Source organism: Ochotona princeps, chromosome 14, assembly GCF_030435755.1.
Source record: "Ochotona princeps isolate mOchPri1 chromosome 14, mOchPri1.hap1, whole genome shotgun sequence".
Lineage (NCBI taxonomy): Eukaryota > Metazoa > Chordata > Mammalia > Lagomorpha > Ochotonidae > Ochotona > Ochotona princeps.
Genome location: NC_080845.1, coordinates 14206315 through 14224235, shown reverse-complemented (window position 1 = coordinate 14224235; position 17921 = coordinate 14206315). Strand labels below are relative to the sequence as shown.

Genomic DNA, 17921 nt, shown 5'->3' with positions numbered 1-17921 from the left:
GGTCAGTGGGGGGGGTGAAGGGTGGCATTAGCTTTGCAATGAGGATAGATTAGACTTGAATTTTAATTCAACTCTGGACAAACCATGGTCTTGGGTGAGTTACATGTCTTTTTCAACGTGTTTAAAAGGAGATCACATAGGTAGATATCTATATCTTTATGTCCCACATTGGAGTACATGCGTTCATGTCTTCAATTTGCTCCCAATTCTAGCTCCCTGTTAATATGCCTCCTGGGAGGTAGCTGGTGATGACTCAAATATTGGTTTCCTACCCAACAGGGTGAAAGCCCTTACTGAACTTCCAGCTTTGGCCCCAGCCTATCCCTGGCCATTGTAGGAACTGGAAAATCAACCAGCAAATGGGAGAGCTTCTCTGTGTCTGCTTCACTCTTTCCTTCTGCCTCTCAAGTCAAAAAGTGACAACATATGACTAAATTGATACATGTGTAATGAATTAACACATGGTTATATATGTTAACATGGGTTATGTGTGCTAGCATGCGCAAAAAGCCTGAATCTAGAAGATGTTCTATCCACTTGGGGTCTCTCCCTTATTTATACATTTCACAGGAAAGGCTTACAGAGGCTAGATGACTTAGATCTCCCAAAGCTTGCAAATGATTGGGGGGTGGAGTGGGATTTAAATCAAAGTCTATCACGTTGCAAGGTCCTTCCTGGGAACATTTCCCTCTCAGTAACAAAGCTCAGCATCCATCGAGGTGACCACTTCTCTGCACAGTGTTATCACACTCCCAGAGTCAGGCCTCTTACACCTTAGGAAAGGCCCCACAAATGAGGATTTGAGGAACTACGAGAAGACAGGAAGGAGCTGCAGGGCATCCTCGGTTAGGATACTTGCAAAAGACGGCCTCCCATATGGAGGTTTTGGAGGAGAAGAGGAATGGTAAATTGTAGTGGAAAAAGTAAAATGTCTGGTGCTGCTATTCCTGGTTTCCAGTTCTGGCAGATAAGTGGCATGGTCTCGGCCAGATCCCTTCACATCACTAAGTCTAGATTCCTTACCCATTAAGTGGGAAAATCAAGACCAACCTGATGAATGGCTCAGTACGTGCATATGGAAACAAGCTGTATAATTCAAGTGCTTTCAAGTGGGTTTATTTTGGTTGAACAATTCACTGACATAAATTCACCGAACAATTCACAGAGATAAATCCCTCCCGGAGAAAGCTCTTCCCTGTTCTCAGACAGGTAGCTCTTTTCAAAGAGAGCCTGGAGTCTTGAGGAAGTATTTCCTTATGCACAGCCCATAGGAGGAGCCCAAGAAGTGACAGCTGTCTTTCCTTCTCATCCCTCTTCTAAGGATTCAGAAGCCCTTGGAGCCCTAAAAGTCTGGTCAGCAAGGTGGGCGGGGGGAACCAGCACATGCGTCTTACCAGTGAGCAGCTGGAGGTCCGGGAGGGGCTCCGAGAGGACCCCCCGGCACTGCTCTTCCACCGGCAGTGGGATCACCAACAGCCCGTCGGCCAGCTGGGGAAAGTCCTTTATGAAGTTGTTCTCCCTGCAGACAAGAGGAGAGAGATTGCCACATGCAGGATCTGGAGTCCGCTGGGGGCTGCAGGGCACAGGCAGGAAGTTTGCAGTCAGGACAGAGACTTTCAGGTAGCTTTGCTCTGATGTGTCTGGCTCTCTGAATCCCAGCTCCAAGAACATAGAACTAATATCAGGCCTGGGTTCAGGCATGCTGGGGTCCAGATGCCTCCTCTGCTTACAAGCCATACACTTTCAAAGAAATCATGACTTCTCCTGGAACCTTGGTTTTCTTGTTGATAAGCTGGGCATTAGATCTCATGGTTATTATAAACATTTACTGGGGGGCCCGGTGCTATGGTCCAGTGGCTAAAGTCCTCGCCTTGCACTCGCTGGGATCCCATATGAGCACCAGTTCTAATCCCGGCAGCCCTGCTTCCCATCCAGCTCCCTGCTTGTGACCTGGGAAAGCAGTCAAGTTTGGTCCAAAGCCTTGGGACCCGGCACCTGTGTGGGAGACCTGGAAGAGCTCCTGGCTCCTGGCTTCAGATCAGCGCAGCACCAGCCATTGCAGTCACGGAAGATATTTCTCTCTGTCTCTCCTCCGCTCTGTATATATTTTACTTTGTAATAAAAATAAATTTTAAAAAGCTGACAATTTTCAAAAACACTTGCCAATGCTCAATAAACTGTATGTTTGACTGCGAAATGCCACTTTGCTTAAGCAACAACAATGATAAACAAAGATATGAGGCCGCAGAAAAAGTGTGGAGTGTTTAAAGAATCAGGGAATGAGGTTAGACTGAAGAATGGAAGGATTGAGGAAATGATGCTTGGTTGAGGGTCTTCATGAGCCTAAATCTTAATGTAATGGTTCAATCTCTTCCTTTTGTAAGTAAAAGAAATTGGAGAGAAGGTATGATTTGTACAATGACAATCAATGGATTGGACTTAAACCTACATGTCTCAACTCCCAAGCTAGTTCTTCTAACCCAAGCACTAATGTCTCTAGGTACTTCCATGCCTCTTCATGGGGCAGAAGGCACATCCCGGAGCAAACTCTGACCTTTGATCAGAGGTAGTTTTAAGAGGATGGTGGGCAAAGTGTAGCACAGGAAAACAGGTGTCAGCCTTCTGGATAATACACAGCTAGAAACAGAATAATAGCCACTCCCTGAGAGTACACAAGCAGAGAATTTGATGGTTGGTTGGCACAGCCAGAATCAAGGGCATTTCTGTATTAAATGTGACTTTTGAGGTCACTTCATGTTCAGGGAGCCCTAGAGTTCGACACTAATTACAATGTGGAGAGGAGGAGAATGGAGAGTCGGAGCAGAGGAAAAGAACAAGGAAGGAGAACGCTTACCATTTCGGCTGGCCACCTGGAGTGGGCAACCTTGAAATGAAAATCAGAAAGACAAAAACAGAAGCACAAAATGCTGAAGCAATGCCTTTGAAGCCTGATTGCAGACAGCTCAAAAGCAGCCCTCCAGAAGTGGCAAGTGGTCTGGGTCACCCTCTTGCTTGTACTCCATGGACCTGTGTCCCATTCAAGGCACCTTTGAAGCTCATTGTTTGTTGATTCACTTAGTGAACACTTGATTTGTGTCTGTGTCCAGAGGAGGGGCTGTTATCACCATTTTTCACCAACATCAGCATCATCATGATTGTTGCTATTGGCTCTGTGACTCCGTGAATCCAAATAATTTGCTAAGCACTTGACACACATTTCCCCACTTACTCTTCATAGAAACCCTGCAAGATGTTACTACTATTGTCTTTAAAGTACTGATTCATAACAAACAAATTTAGAGTAAACAGATGGCTTTACCACATTGGGGTGTGATTCTAGGGCTGGGTAGGCCTGGGACTGTGCAAACAGGTGAATGTCTAGGGCCAGACCTGCCATAGAAGCGTGCTCTTTGGTGTGGGGTATGCTGTCTGTGGAGTCATGCGTGTTTGTGTCTGCAGGCAGGTGGTCACAGATTCTACTGGCATGGCTACTCCCTGGTTTGTCTACAAACCTGAGAGCAGGGACTGTGAACAGAAAAGACATGACAGGCACTCAACCCAGCAGTTAAAACACTCACGTGGAACACCTGCATCTCATACTGGAATGTGTTGGTTTGACTCTTGGCTTCACTATTGATTCCACGTTCCTATTAATACTCCTTTGGCTAGAGGGGATGGCTGCCTGCTCCTCTGTGTGGGAGACTGACTGAATTCTCAGCTCCAGACCTTGGCCAAGTCTAGTCCTGGGTGCTGCAGATTTAGGGCGTGAACAGCAGTTGGGGACTCTGTCTCTCAAATAGACACATATTTTAAAGACAATCTTCCGGATGACAGAATGACCCTCAGAACATGCAACACTAGCCAGAGTTTAAAGGACTGAGTTTCTTCCTGTCTCCCTCGTTAGGTGGCCTGTGGTGACACAGATCTTTCCTTCAAGGGGCAACATCTTATTCTCTTATTCTAACCATGAGCTAGCACACACGGATTGACCATGCAGGAAGTCAGTGAGGCTTGTTATGGGGAATTTTGGATGGGCTCGATGCTTCTGAGCAGGAGAAGCCAAAAGCAAACAGATGATGATGCTCTAAAGACTCAGTCATAGTTCTGTCCACACCATATCCAGGCTGGGTAACCTGAAGCAAACCACCCAAAACTCCATTTTCTCATTGGTAAGATGGATGCCGCAGAAATTCAGCCTGCCTTCATGGAGTAGAGAAAGCAGTGCCAGCCTTTCACTGTGTACCTGCTATGCACAAGGTAGAGTTTTTATGCTACGTCTAGTCTCCCCTCAACTCCAAATCCCAGATTAGAAACTGAAAAGGCAAAGCAGAGAGACATCGTGAAGGTGTCTGTGCCTGCACAGTTAGGAAGAAGTTCCCAGGTGGCCTCGCCCCAGAGCCTCTCCTTATCACTGTCCTGCGCCTGGTGCTGGGGGCCCAGCCTAGGACAGTCTCAAGCTGGCCAAGTGGGAAAGGCCATGGCACCTGTGGGCACAATGAACCTAGGCAGGATGCGGCTGAGAGAAAGGTCCCACGGCTAAAGACAAGCTGAGCACAGCCCAGGGGCTCTGTTCTCAGGGACTCCCTACCAGTCACAGCAGGTTATGGTATCTTTGTCCCCATGTGATAAATGAGAGAATGACGGTACCCAGACACTGAGTGGCTCCCGCGAACTTGTATACCAACTGCATTTGGCAAAAGGGTTTTTTTTCTTTTTAAAAAAAAATTTGTTTTTATTTTTAATACTGTTTACATAGTTGAGAGGAAGCATGCTCATGTAGGCTCTTGATGGGGTGGGGAAGGTTAAGATCTAGAGGAAGGTAGGTGGGACAAATGTTTCCATTTTTTCCCCCTGTGTCTACAGTGGGTGAAGAGAGGCCTGCTCAATGCTGTCAAACTATATCAGCACCTGGGGACAGTCCTTTGATGATGCCTTAGAGAGACAGATGCAGGGAAGAGTGTGCCAAGGGTGTGATACATCTGAGGCATCATTGCAGCAGGTTTGAGAAAATTTTTGAATCTAGTGGCTGACCAAGTTCACCTTACTGGATCCATAGACCCAGCACTTGTCGCAAAGCCTGATAGTGCTAAAACCTGCTCTGCTTTCCACCCTCTGATAAGGCACTCAGTGTCCTCCACCAGCTGGATGAGTTGGCTGTCAGGTCTCCTGTGTGCGTATGGGCATGCTGTCTACAGGTAACAGCAACTGTGGAAGCCAGTCCCAACACATGCCCTCCAAGATTGGACTACACATATTTTGATTTTCCCTGTGGCCAAGGTTTGAGATCTAGTTGGGGAGTTCCCCAGAAACCTAGCCCCATCTTTCACGCAAACTGATGGGTGCTGCAGACAAGCACAGCCCAGTCCAGGGTCTTCATGCATATCAGCAGGTGCCACAGCCTAGTCAGGGTGACTCCCAATAATCCTTACCAGTACCACCACAGCCCCAGTTTTCACATGTGCCAGCATGTGCTGTGGCCTAGCCCGGTAATCCTGCAGTCCATCTGGCTCTTGTGCTGCAGCTTAGCTCAGCCTCGTACACACCCAGACCTGGTCTACACATATGCCCATGGATGTTGCTGCATTGATCAGCATGACCCATACCTAGCTCTGGTTGCCAGGTTCATCAACATGAGCTGCAGCCCAGCATAGGAGTACTCACAGTTCCCCTACCAGGCCCATCCAAGCCCCAGATCTTAAGCCTGCCAGTAGGTACTGTGTTCCAACCTGACCTAACTTGAACCCAGTTCCAGCACTTGCCAATGGGCGCTGTAGCCCTTCCCAGATTGGCCAGCCCTTTCCAGGTCCCAGCTCTCATTCTCATCAGTGCAAGCAGCAGCCCAATAGTAAAGTCCCTGATGCTTAAATACCAGGCCCACTCCTAGACCTGGTCTTGTGCTCACTAACAGGTGTTGTAGCCCAGTCTAAGATGGTCTGCCCCTAGTCTCGACATTTGCCAGTAGATGCTACAGCCTGGTTTAGGCCATCCTGTGCCTAATCCCAGTTCTTGTCGGTGGTACAGCAGCTTAGCCCAGCCTGCTCACCCCTAGCCTTCATGTGAACTGGCAGGTCTTGCAGCTCCACCTGTCCTGGCCTACACTTCATCCTGGCTCTCATTCATGCCAATGCTTGCTTTGAACTTACTAAGCCTGCTCCACCCTCAGACTGAGCTCACACATATGCCAACATGTGCTATAGTCCAGCCTGGCTTGACCTGCTCTAAGCTCCAGCTCTCACGCTCATTAGTGGGAGTTGTGGCTTAGCAGGGGAGTTCCCCAAGTTCCCCTATCAGGCTTCCTCTCAGCCTTGGTTCTTGTATGTTCCAGTGTTTGCTGCTGCCCAGACTGACATGGCTGGCCCACAGTCCTGGTATTCATCAGTGAGTATTGTGGCCTAGCCAGATTGCCCCATGCCCATTCCAGTTCCCACTGGTAAGTGCTACAGCCTAGCCCAGCCTGGCCCATCCCAAGGCCTGGCTCTCATCCAAACCAACGGGTGCTGTGACCTAGCCCACGCTGTCCTAAAGTCATCCTGGCTCTCACAAACGCCATTGAGTGCCAGAACCTAGACCAGTCTAGTCTTCCCTCAGACCTAGTCTGCACACCTGCCAATGGGAGCTACAGGCTTGGCCAACCTGGTATGTCCACAGCCCTGGATCTCAAACTCACCAGTGGGAGCTGCAGCCTAGCAGAAGAGTCCCAAGAGTTCCCCTACCAGTCTCATGTCCAGCCCCAGATTTTGTACATGCTTGCAGGTGCTTCAAACTAGCCTGGTATGGCCCATCTGCAGCCTTAGCTCTTACTGGCAGGTGTTGCTACACAGATGGGTGTGGCCCATACCCTGTCCTGGCTTTCATGCATGCCAGTAAGTGCTACAACCTCGCCTATCCTCGCCTAGCCTGGCCGAACCTTGAGACCTGGCCTATACTGACAAGTTCTACAAATGCTGACAAATTCTATAGACTTTCCTGGCCAGGCTTGCCCCCAACCCCAGCTATTGTGCTCCCCAGTGGGAACTGTGGTCTAGCAGGGGAGCTACCCAAGTTCTTCAACCAGGTCACTCAGCTCTGAATCTCATATGGGCCAGCAGGTTCCATGGCCTTGTTTGGCATGGTCTTCCTTCATTCCTGGCCTTTGCATATGCCAGTGGGTGCTGTTGCCTGACCCAGTCCAGCCTCTTACCAGCCCTGGCTCCTGAGAGTATCAGGTGAGTTCTACGGTCCAGCCTGGCTGAGCCCTTTTCCACCTCCAGTCCTCACTTCAGTCTCACAGAGGTAAGCCCGTAAGCACCCCTACAGAATCTGTCCCCAGATCCGGTTCTCTCCTGTGTTGGTAGCTGTTGCAGCCCCGCTTGATGTGGCCCACACCCTGCTCTGACATCTGTGGGTAGGTACTGCAGCCTAGCCCAGCCAGGCATGGTCCTCAGCTCCAGCTTTTGCATGTGCCAGCAGGTGGTGAGTGATGCTAATTATCCCAGGTCTTCTACATGGGCGGGTACCTTGGCCTGACTCAGACATGCCCTCTGGTTTCCCCCATCTAAACCATCCTGTCTCAGCTCCCTTGCCTATCTGCAAGTGCAGTGGCCTACTCCATGGAAGACCCCAGAAGCCATTCCTCTCCTGTCCACATGTTCACAGCTGTCCTCACTCCAACATATTCACAGACTCTCTTCCCAGGGCAACCTGCAACCCTCCACTCCTCCCCATGCCTGGGGCCTAGGGAAGTACATCCTGTACTAGCATTCCCTGCTTTCCCCACATCTCTTAAAAAGAAATAGAAGGAAAGAAAGAGAAAAAGAAAGAAAGAAAGAAAGAAAGAAAGAAAGAAAGAAAGAAAGAAAGAAAGAAAGAAAGAAAGAAAGAAAGAAAACAGAAAGAAGAGAACAGAAGAGAAGAGATCAGGTAACTATGCTGGCATGATGGTATAGTTAGAACAAATTTGGCATTAAGTAGGCACAGAATTCCTACATCTTGGCTACATAATGGCTACCTATTGGCTACCCATTGGCTACCTAATGCCTACTGGATGCTTTTCTCCCAGTATTCTAACACTTACCCAGGTTCAAAACAACCTAGCCAGTTGCCTACATCTGGGTACATTGGCTTTTCTTCATGTCAGCACTCAGGAATCTCAATTGTAAATCTTGTCTGAAAATATTCTTACAACTGAAACACGGGGAAGGTAGTTCCCATGACCCACTCCTGCAATTCTTCTGATTCTGGTCCAGTCTGACATCTGTAGAAAAAAACCAGATCCCTATTGGGACGAAGTGAGTGGTATTATGGGCTAGAACCTGGTCCAGGATTCCCTTTACTCTTGGAGGCTTAAGGAAGTGCACAGGCAGATGGAAGAAGGAATGCAATGAGTCCGACGGCCAGTACTGGTGGGAGGCTGTGAGGGAGGGAGGCAGGTGACCAACAGAAGCCCTGATGACTAGGCAGCAAAGCTACGAGTCCTGCACGGCCTCTGCCAGCAGAGGGCGCCCAGGGCCTTTGCATCAATCAGCTCTTTCAAGAGGCAAAGTGGGAAAAATAGCCGCTGGGAAAGTTTCTTGGCCTGAGAATCTCACACAGAGGGGAGGATAACAGTGGCAGAATGAGCCCACTTGGGTAAGATGGCCTGGGGACTGGCAAAGCACTGACTCACACGAGTGTGCATGCATGCGTGTTCCCATGCGCATTTGTGTACAGTAAAAGCTACTTAGTCTCGGACAATAAGCTGATCTTAACAACAGACAGATAGCAAGAATTAATAATGAGTAACTTTTATCTACTGAAAAGGGCTATTGCTCATCAACTATGACCTAGGCAGTAGGTTGAAAAGTGTGTGTGTGTTCAAAAGTTACTATCTAGGTAGTCTTAGAAGATCCAGTAATATTTATGAAGACTGAATTTGTTGAACCCTCCTGTGTCCCAGGTAGCATACCAAGATATCTGCGTGTTCATGTGTGCCATTTTAAAGAACCAGCAAGAGGGCTGATACTGTGGCATGATGATGTAAGCCACCAGCTGGGATGCTGGCCTCCCATATGAGTGCTGGCTTGAGTCCCAGATGTTCTACTTTTGGTCCAGCTCCCTGCTCGTGTGCCTGGTAAAGCAGCGGAAGATAGCCCAAGTTATTAGATGTTTGCCTTGTGGAAGACCTGGATGAAGCTTTTGGCTCCTGGCTTCGGCTTGGCTCAGCTCTGGCCGTTGTAGCCAATGGGATGCTTCTCTCAGCAACATCCCCTCTCTCTGTAACTCTACCTTTCAAATAAATAAAATATATTCTTAAAACATAGAACCAGGCCCAGTGGCTAAAGTCCTCGCCTTGTACGCACTGGGATCCCATATGGGCACTGGTTCATGCGCCAGCAGCCCTACTTCCTTTCCAGCTCCCTGCTTATGGCCTGGGAAAGCAGTTGAGGACAACCCAAAGCCTTGGGACCCTGTATCCATGTGGGAGACTCAGAAAAGCTCCTAGCTCCTGCCTTCAGATTGGCTCAGCTCTGGCTGTTGTGCCCTCTTGGGGAGTGAATCAGCAGACAGAATATTTTCCTCTTTGTCTTTCTTCCTCTCTACATTTTTGCTTTCCAATAAGAATAAATACATATTTTTTAACAATAAAACTTATGATACAACTACTAGTATTCTCATTTATAGACAAAGAAACAGAAGTTCGAAGAGGTTAAGAAACTTGGCCAACTGAGGTTTAGAAATAGGAAGTGGTTGTGCCAAGAGTATGTTCAAACAAACCATGCCCCATGACAGTACCTGACACTTGGTAGACACATTTCCAACCCAAAGCCTGTGTTCTTCATCCCTGGGATTACTTGAATCTTACAGAGGTAAGAGCAGGCAGTTCTTTTGTTCATATAGAACAACAACCTGCTGTGCTTTGGTACACACAGATTTGGCTGTATGTTCATTTGGTTGTGTGTAAATGGTGTGTGTGTGTGTGTGTGTGTGTGTGTGTGTGTGTGTGCTGAGTTTCAAACAGGAAGAGGTCATAGTTTCCACAAACGTCATTCAAACTATGTCCAGGGAAACAGCAATATCACCGTGGGTATTCTCTGGAATTGATGATCAAATTATAATTGTAGATACTGGATTCTGAGGACTCTGAGAATGTAAGATGTCACCGCTCCACAAACATTTATTTGGTGGCCCATCTTGCTGCAGGGCAGTAGGAACACACCAGTGAAAAAACAGAGGCAGTTTCTTCATTGTGATGTCCAGGAGAGAATCCAATGGCTTTCTTCACTTTTATGAGGTCCATCACAGTAGTACCTGTCTACTCCTGCTGCCTCATACTTTACCCACTGCCTCTGGACCATTGCTCTGTAGCTGCACTGACTGTCCTGAAGTTAACCTCATGCAGCTCGTTCCTGTTCTCCACAGCATGCAACTTAGTGCGTGCCCTCTCCATATGAAACTGTCCTCCTTTCTCTATACCTGGTAAATTTCTCTTTGTCATGCAGATCACACAATCATTTCACTGCCTTTGGGAAATCTTGCTGGAGTCAGTACTCTTATTAGACACTCAAATAACATCCTGCTCTTTTCTCCCAAAGTTTCATAATCTTTTCACCATACATGTACTCATAGCTTTTCTCTGATACTTGCTTCTCTTATCAGACTCAACCTTTTGTGGACAGAAACTATGCCCGTTCTGTGTTCTGCTGGTTCCCTAGGAACTAGCAGTGCAACTTCAGGATAAACAAGTGAAGCTGGTTGCAAAATGAATGCACCCTGAACATTCGTTGAATAAATGTAGGAAGGGGACCTCCCAGGATACATATGGGTCCAGGTGATACCGGAGATTTCTGTCTAAAATTCCAGCTCCTTCACAAGAAGTTTCGACACCTCAACTTCTTCCCCTAACTTGAACAGACACTCTTTAAGATCCCTAAGTGAACGGACATCTGGCTCTTGGATAGAGCTTGGGAGCCAGAGACAATGAGGCCAGTGGAGTAGCTGATGTGAAAAGAGATTCCCACTAAAAGGCCTGGGGAAGGAAGGCCTCCTCTCTTGGTGGTGAGCATGTGTGAGTTCCTATAGGGTTGGAAGGGGGCGGGTGGCTCAGTGGCTGCAGAGAACACCAACCAGACACAGAAGACTCATGCCAATCCCTCCTCTTCCATGACAGTATTTCCATTCTATTCCCTCGGAATGAGTCTATCCTCTCACTTCCACCTCCTGTATGAAGCAATTCAGGAAGTGACCTTAGGATCCAGTGGTGGGAAAATTCAGAAGTCCTATAGACACAGGCCCAGATTCTGACTGTGCGACTCTGTGGTGTATGAGCCACAGTGACTTGCTCTGCAGGATGGGAGGAATGAGCTGACTTCCAGGGGTTAGGGGTGGGATTTATGGAAAGGGTTTCAGAAAATGCAATGCAGTTTATGGCTCATAAAACAAGCCCCTGAGCATTGGCTGAATCATGTGTAGAGGTGAGGGGTAGGCTTATATTTACCCTTTAGTGATTCCTGCACGTGACCTTGAGGTGACACACACCCTACAAAGCATTTCCACCAAGGATGTGTCATGTCTCCCTTCTGTTCAGCACTGCTGACCAGAACAACAAGCAGGCAGGGCTGGACTCACCGCCACCCTCCTCCACCCCTCCCCTTTTTAAGAATATGTCTAAGTGTTTTGGATACTTTAATACACAGCCACCAGCATGCAGGAGCCTTCACCCCTCAGTCCTTGGGAAATTAGCATTTAAATTGAGGTATTTCTGAGAAGTAAATCACCCTCGAGCCAGCCAGCACTACCTGCAGCCTGCTCTCATTCAAGGGAAGGTTAGGAGCCATGGCCTGGGAGCTGCTCAATTTACATAGTGGGACTCACTCCCCACAACCGCCTGGTGGTCTAACTCTTCCTGGGCAAACCAGAAACCTCAAAAAAGAATGCATTATATCACATTCCCGGTGCTGTCAAAAGCATCTCCTCTGGTTTAAGTCATGCCGGTCCCTTGTCTCCAGCTGAACTGAGCTTTTCTGCCAAGTAAATGGGGTGACTTTGGCTAAGACTTGGTACCTCTGCGCGAGGGCATTGGGAGACCTATGCTTTCTAGCTCTGTCACTACCCAGCTGTGTGATTTGGAGAAGCCACTGCTCTTCTCCAGAACTGAAAGAGGTAGAGGGCAAAGCAGGTGCAGGTTTGTCTGGGGGAAGGTATCTGGTACAGCAGTTAACCCAGGCATTCCACACCAGGCTGCCCAAGTGGAAGTCTTAGCGCTATTCCAGCTCTCTGCTAACATGTGCTCTGGAAAGCAGCAGGTGCTACTTCGGTACTTGGACCCATGTCACTGATGTGGGAAACCCAGACATTTCAGGCTTCTGGCTTTAACACGGCTCAGTTTCTGAATGATGTGGACATCTGGAGAGTAAACTGGTGGGTAGGAGCCTGCTCTCTCTCTCTCTCTCTCCTTCCTCCCTCGCTCCCTCATGCTCTCTCACCCGCCCACTCTCCTGCCCTCCCTTCTTCTCTCTCGGCCTCTCAGATAAACTTTTTTTTTTAATTAAACATTAATTTGCTTATTTGAAAGGCAATGTTGCAGAGACCACACACAAACACACATACATACACACACACACACTCTACTACGACTGCTACTACTGATTCACTCTCCAAGTGTCTGCAATGGCTAGGGCTGATCCAAAACAAAGCAAGGAGTCCAAAATTCTATCCGGGAATCCCGCATGGGTTCTAAGGGACCCGAGCACTACAGTTACCTTTTACTGCCTCCCCAGGTGCAGCAGCAAGGAGCGGACAGGAAATGGGATAGCCTGGACTCAGCCCAGTGCTCCAAAATGGGTTTAACTCACTTAGTGGTTTAACTCACTAAGCCATAACAGTGACACCAAACTTCTCAAAAAAAAATCTTTAAATGATTGTCTGAGTTCTAGGACAGGAATTCTTGGACTATATTTTGTAGCTGTTCCCTAAAGCTAGAGTTTGTAGGGTTCAGTAGTGAGAAAACAAAGCGACACTTGCTTGTCCAAGTCCACGCTGCAACGTTGCCCTTCTTGGGGCCAGTTAGAAACTCTGTTCTTCATCCCTTGTCTTCACTGCTGCCATGCCATCAAGACCGAGTACGTGTGTGAGTTATGGCCACGACCCCAAGTGGCCAGACTTGGAGGCAGCTGAAAGCCAGGGTTAGTGTGGGTGGCAGTCATCACCACATCAACTTTGACAAGTGTTACCCAGGTCACTCTGGGAACACTGAGATGAGTCACTACCACACAAAAAAGAACCAGAATTTTGCCCACTGTCAACCTGGATAAGTTACAGCCCTTGGTGAGGTAACAGACATGATGAAATGCTGCTGAAAACAAAACTGGATCTGCTGCCATTGCTGACATGGTATATCCAGCAAAGGAAGGCTCCCAGGACAGCCTGTCACGGTGAAGGCCAATTTCTTCAGCAGAAGAGCTGAAGAGAAAATTAATGGTGTATGTATGGGGGAGAGGGATGGCTGTGTGTGTGTGGCTTAAAGCCATATGGGTCATTAAATGCTAATAACTGCTTTTAAAAAAGAAGCGTGGTTCTTGTATAATCTACTTCTCAATAATGGATCTTAGTTTTAAGCCTTCTGGTCAAATATTAAAGACATAGCAATCTTTCATTCAATCATTTATTCACAAATCATGATTATGACATGCCAGTAATTGGAAATTCTATTGTCCAGCAACTCACAGCTTGAGAAGGGAAACATACATATACAGATGTCTGGCAGATGAGTGGTGATTTTGATAATGCTAAACATCTGCAATTTTCCAGAAATAATATTTGTCTGGTCTCCCACACACTAAATCAATAGCATCTATCCGTGGAAGCACAGGTCTAACTAAAAGCAAAGCTTTGCTTCTCAGAACTGACAACTAGGCCGGGCTGAGAGTGAACGTTCCTTTTGCATACACCAAATAGTACGCGGACTGACTTGTGTCATTGCATTCTGAAATGGCATAGGTGATGAACTCAGGGGAGCTCCCACCAGACAGCCAGAGGAAGTGGAACCATCTCCTTGTCGTCAGAAAGGCAAGACATTGTTGAGGCCAAACAGCTAAGAGTGTGATGCCAGTTGCCCTTTGACCTTCCTTTCTGCCTATTGGTAGCCAATCCCTCCATGCACTGGCAACAAACACTCTGGATGGCAAGACAGGATTTAGCAAAGTCTCTGGCTAGGTGAGCAGGGACAAGGAGTCCAGGGACTTCGCAAGCCCTTGCATTCAAAAAGCCAACTGAACTTTCTCATGACAGCATAACAGAAAAGTGAACAAAAAAGATCAAAATCAGCCTTCCCAAGTCTTACACTCATGCAGAAAAAAGGAGAAAGCCATCAAGACTTCCTAAACATGGGGCAGGTATTCAGACATCACTTGGTACACTCGGCATAATTGTTACAAACCATACTGGTTTGAGTCCTAGTTCTTGTTTCCATTCCAGCTTCCTGCAGGTGCAAATGCACATCCCGGAAGGCAGTAGAAAACATTTAAAGTACCTGGGTCCCTGTCACCAAATGGGAGATGTGTTGTGAATTCTGGGTTGTGGGCTCTGCCCTGGCCCAGGTGCTGAAGACATTTGGCGCATGGAGCAGCGGATGAAAGATCTCTGTCTGTCTCTCCTCCTTTCAAACAATCAAAAAATTAGACTTCCTTATATACCTTCCTTGCTCTTCTGGAGGATGGCAAAATCAGAACCAAGGGGGCTTCAAAGCATAGAGATCTAATGACTCGGCTCTTGTCCCTCCGAAAACATTACCCAAGACTCTCTCCATCACCAGCACTGCCACTGAAAGGACCCAGACCCAAACTCGAATGTGAAACCACATACTAGTAAATATCAACAAGGCGCAAAAGATAAATACTGACCAGACACCATCCATCCACATCTGCCCACTGTGTGAGGACAAGTCAAAAAGTAGGGAAGATACAGAGCTAATGTGGAGTTGTGTTTTGATTGGATCAAATAATTAATTAGAGCAATGCTTTGTTTCCTTTATCAGAAACTGGAAATACATTTCCTGCTTTCAGAGGAATGGAGAATAGAAAATTAAGAAGACTACAGTGAATTGCTTCTGAAGTTGGAGTAGAAAAGATTGTGAATACCTGAGTGTATAAACAAGTGGATATAGCTTAGAGGACAGAGTAAGAGATGTCCTTGGACCAAAGAGATGCAGAAGAGTAGCATTTAATAAAGGTTGGGGAAGTGGAGAAATCTTGCTGAAGGAGGTAAAGATTGATAGATCAGGAGGAGATTTATGGGAAGGGACGAGAGGGTTGGCGTCAGCCTGAAATAACAACATGAGAAAAATTATCCTGAGCTGTGCATGTGTGTGTGTCTGTGTGTGTAAGAGAGAGACAGACACATGACACACAAGGAGAAAACAGAACACTCCATGGCACATACTGGAAACTGAAAGATGCCAAGATTCAAGATATGAAAACAGTTGGCATAAAGCAGTGATGTGGCTTGAGATGTACAGACAAGAATCAGCTCTTTTGGGTCTTCTAAGTGATGATATGTGGGTTTAATCCAAGGTCAAGGACAGCCAAGGTAAGGTTTTCAGCAGGAAAGTTACATCATTAGATTGGATCTGCAGAAAGATTTCTGGGCTACTGCATGGGGAATGGGTTGGAAAACCAGCCTGGAAGGCGGGAGGGTATTTATGAGGTCCTTCAGTAATCAAGACAAAGATGGAGGAATTGAAGAAACTGAGAGACACAGATTCTAGAGAGACTCAGGAGTAGAATCTGTGGGTCCCCAATATTAGCTGCATATGATAAGGAGTAGACTACGGAATCCTGGAATCTAGCTGGTAATTCTGAGTCCAAGCAAGCCTATGCCCTGTGGCTCCAGGACTCCCTGATCACTAACACCACAGCTCCCTTTAGAGGCCAGAGAATGAACAGCTCAGTGTGCCGTGGCCCATCACACTGTCTGCCTCCTTTATGCCTCTGCAAGGTAACAGTGCATTTGTGAGACACAAAGAAAGATGGCCAAATCCTAACCAAAACCAAAACCTTCAGAATTTCATGAAAACTCAATCTCCCATGCAGGGACTCTCAGACGTGTCACTGTTTTGTGGCCAAGTGTAGCTGGAGAATCCTACCTTCTAAGACACTTGAAGAATCATAGCTGGGGGAGGGGCTAGTGCAGTAGCCTAGTGGCTAAAGTCCTCACTTTTAACGTGCTGGGATTCCATATGGTTGCCAGTTCTAATCCCAGCAGCCCCGCTTCCCTTACAGCTCCCTGCCTGTGGCCTGGAAAAGCAGTCAAGGACAGCCTTCGATCCTGCACCTGCAGGGGAGACCTGGAAGAGGTTCCTGGCTCCTGGCTTTGGATTGGTGCAGCTTTGGCAGTTGTGGCCACTTGGGGAGTGAGTCATTAGATCTTTGTCTCTGCCTCTCCTTCTCACTGTATATCTGACTTTCCAATGAAAATGAAATAAATCTTTAAAAACAAAGAGTCATAACTGGAAACGTGATTCACTGGGAGTACAATCGGCCCATCATGTGAGGTCATCCTGTTCACAGCCAATGCTCCATTAAATGACAAGCATCGCTGCTTCCATATGATAGGAAGCAAGAACAGACAATATAGAGACATGACATATTTCTGGGATTCCAAGATTTTGTTTGCTTGCAGAACCAGAGCTGGCCACCAATCCATATTCCTGATTTCCAGGCTGGATCTGTTTCCACTTCCATGTTCCCTTAAGCTTTGTCAGGACTATCACACGCCCTGCCTGACATCTTTATCAAGCTCGGAACTCATTCAATGCAGGTGTTTTCGATTCTTCTTTGCAGCCCCTTGCAGTCCTTTTGGACACTTCCTAGACAGACTCCAGGAAGCCATCTCCTCCTAGAAGCTTCCCGAGACCTTTCTTTGGAAGTGATGTCCTTCTGCTTCAATAGCACTGAGCTCTGGCTGTGACCTCAAGGTCACCACGTTCTCAAGTCTGATCTGCTCTCCATGTTTGACTCTCACCCCAGACTCTTTTGATGAAGGGACTTATTGGGCTAGGTCCCAATGGAGCCCTGCTCTGTCCCAGTGTGTCTGACTCCAGGAGCTGATACAGAAGCAAACTATAACAGCGCCAATTCCTGTTTCGGCCATCTCAGACACTACTGCCATGGTCTTCAGTCCTGCTCTCTGCAGTCATCCTTGTCTCCCTCCAATTCATTGACCACTTACAGCCAGTATGATATTCTATAACGCAGCTCCTCCTCACTGATATCATTGGCTCCATGTATTTGTGTTCTATGGCTGTTGTAACAAATCATCACAAACAGTGCTTCATAACAGCAGATACCTATTGTTTATGAATCAGAAGTCTGACCTGGATATCTGGACCAAAATCAAAATGTCAACAGCTTTACACTCTTTTCAGAGGCTGTAGGGAGGAATCCATTTCATTGATTTTTCCCAGTTTTGTGAGGCTGCCCACACTGCTTGGCAAATAAATACCTTCTTCGACCTTACACACTTCACCAAGGCAAATCACATGTGTCATAATATGGGTTCCGAGCTCAACCTTTACTTCCTTTTTGTCATTAGCCTCACTCAGGTAATCCAAGGAGAGGTCTTCACCTGATGATCAGTGGCTGCACAGCCTTGCTGCACCTGCACACTTATGCCTCCATTCCCATAGAACGGAACTTAACACAGTTCCCTTAGAAAGTCCCAAGGGTTTATGCCCGGATACGCTGGACAGCCATTGCTCTTCTGTCTCACTCCGCTTTTTTTCATTTGATCCATGATGACTGTTGCTGCCTCTCCTTTCCCTGTTTCTATCCTACCTATTCTGCCCCAACACAAGCATTTTCAGGATGGGCTGTTACTCCCGGTCATCCTGTCTCCCTCCCTGAAACGTGAGGGCTTGAGGACACAGACCATGTCGTGCTCATTCACTGCTACGCATCCAGCCTAATACA

At 47.3% G+C, this 17921-nt stretch overlaps 1 protein-coding gene across 4 annotated transcripts in view; it reads right to left on the bottom strand.

Annotated features, from left to right (window-relative positions):
• Positions 1–17921, bottom strand: part of ASTN2 (astrotactin 2) — a 980906-nt gene that overhangs the window by 288630 nt on the left and 674355 nt on the right. For all 4 annotated transcript variants that reach the window (XM_058672825.1, XM_058672827.1, XM_058672826.1 and 1 more), the window contains one exon: positions 1395–1519. In XM_058672825.1, coding sequence (XP_058528808.1) covers positions 1395–1519 — 125 coding nt within the window. The remainder of the gene's footprint in view (positions 1–1394; positions 1520–17921) is intronic.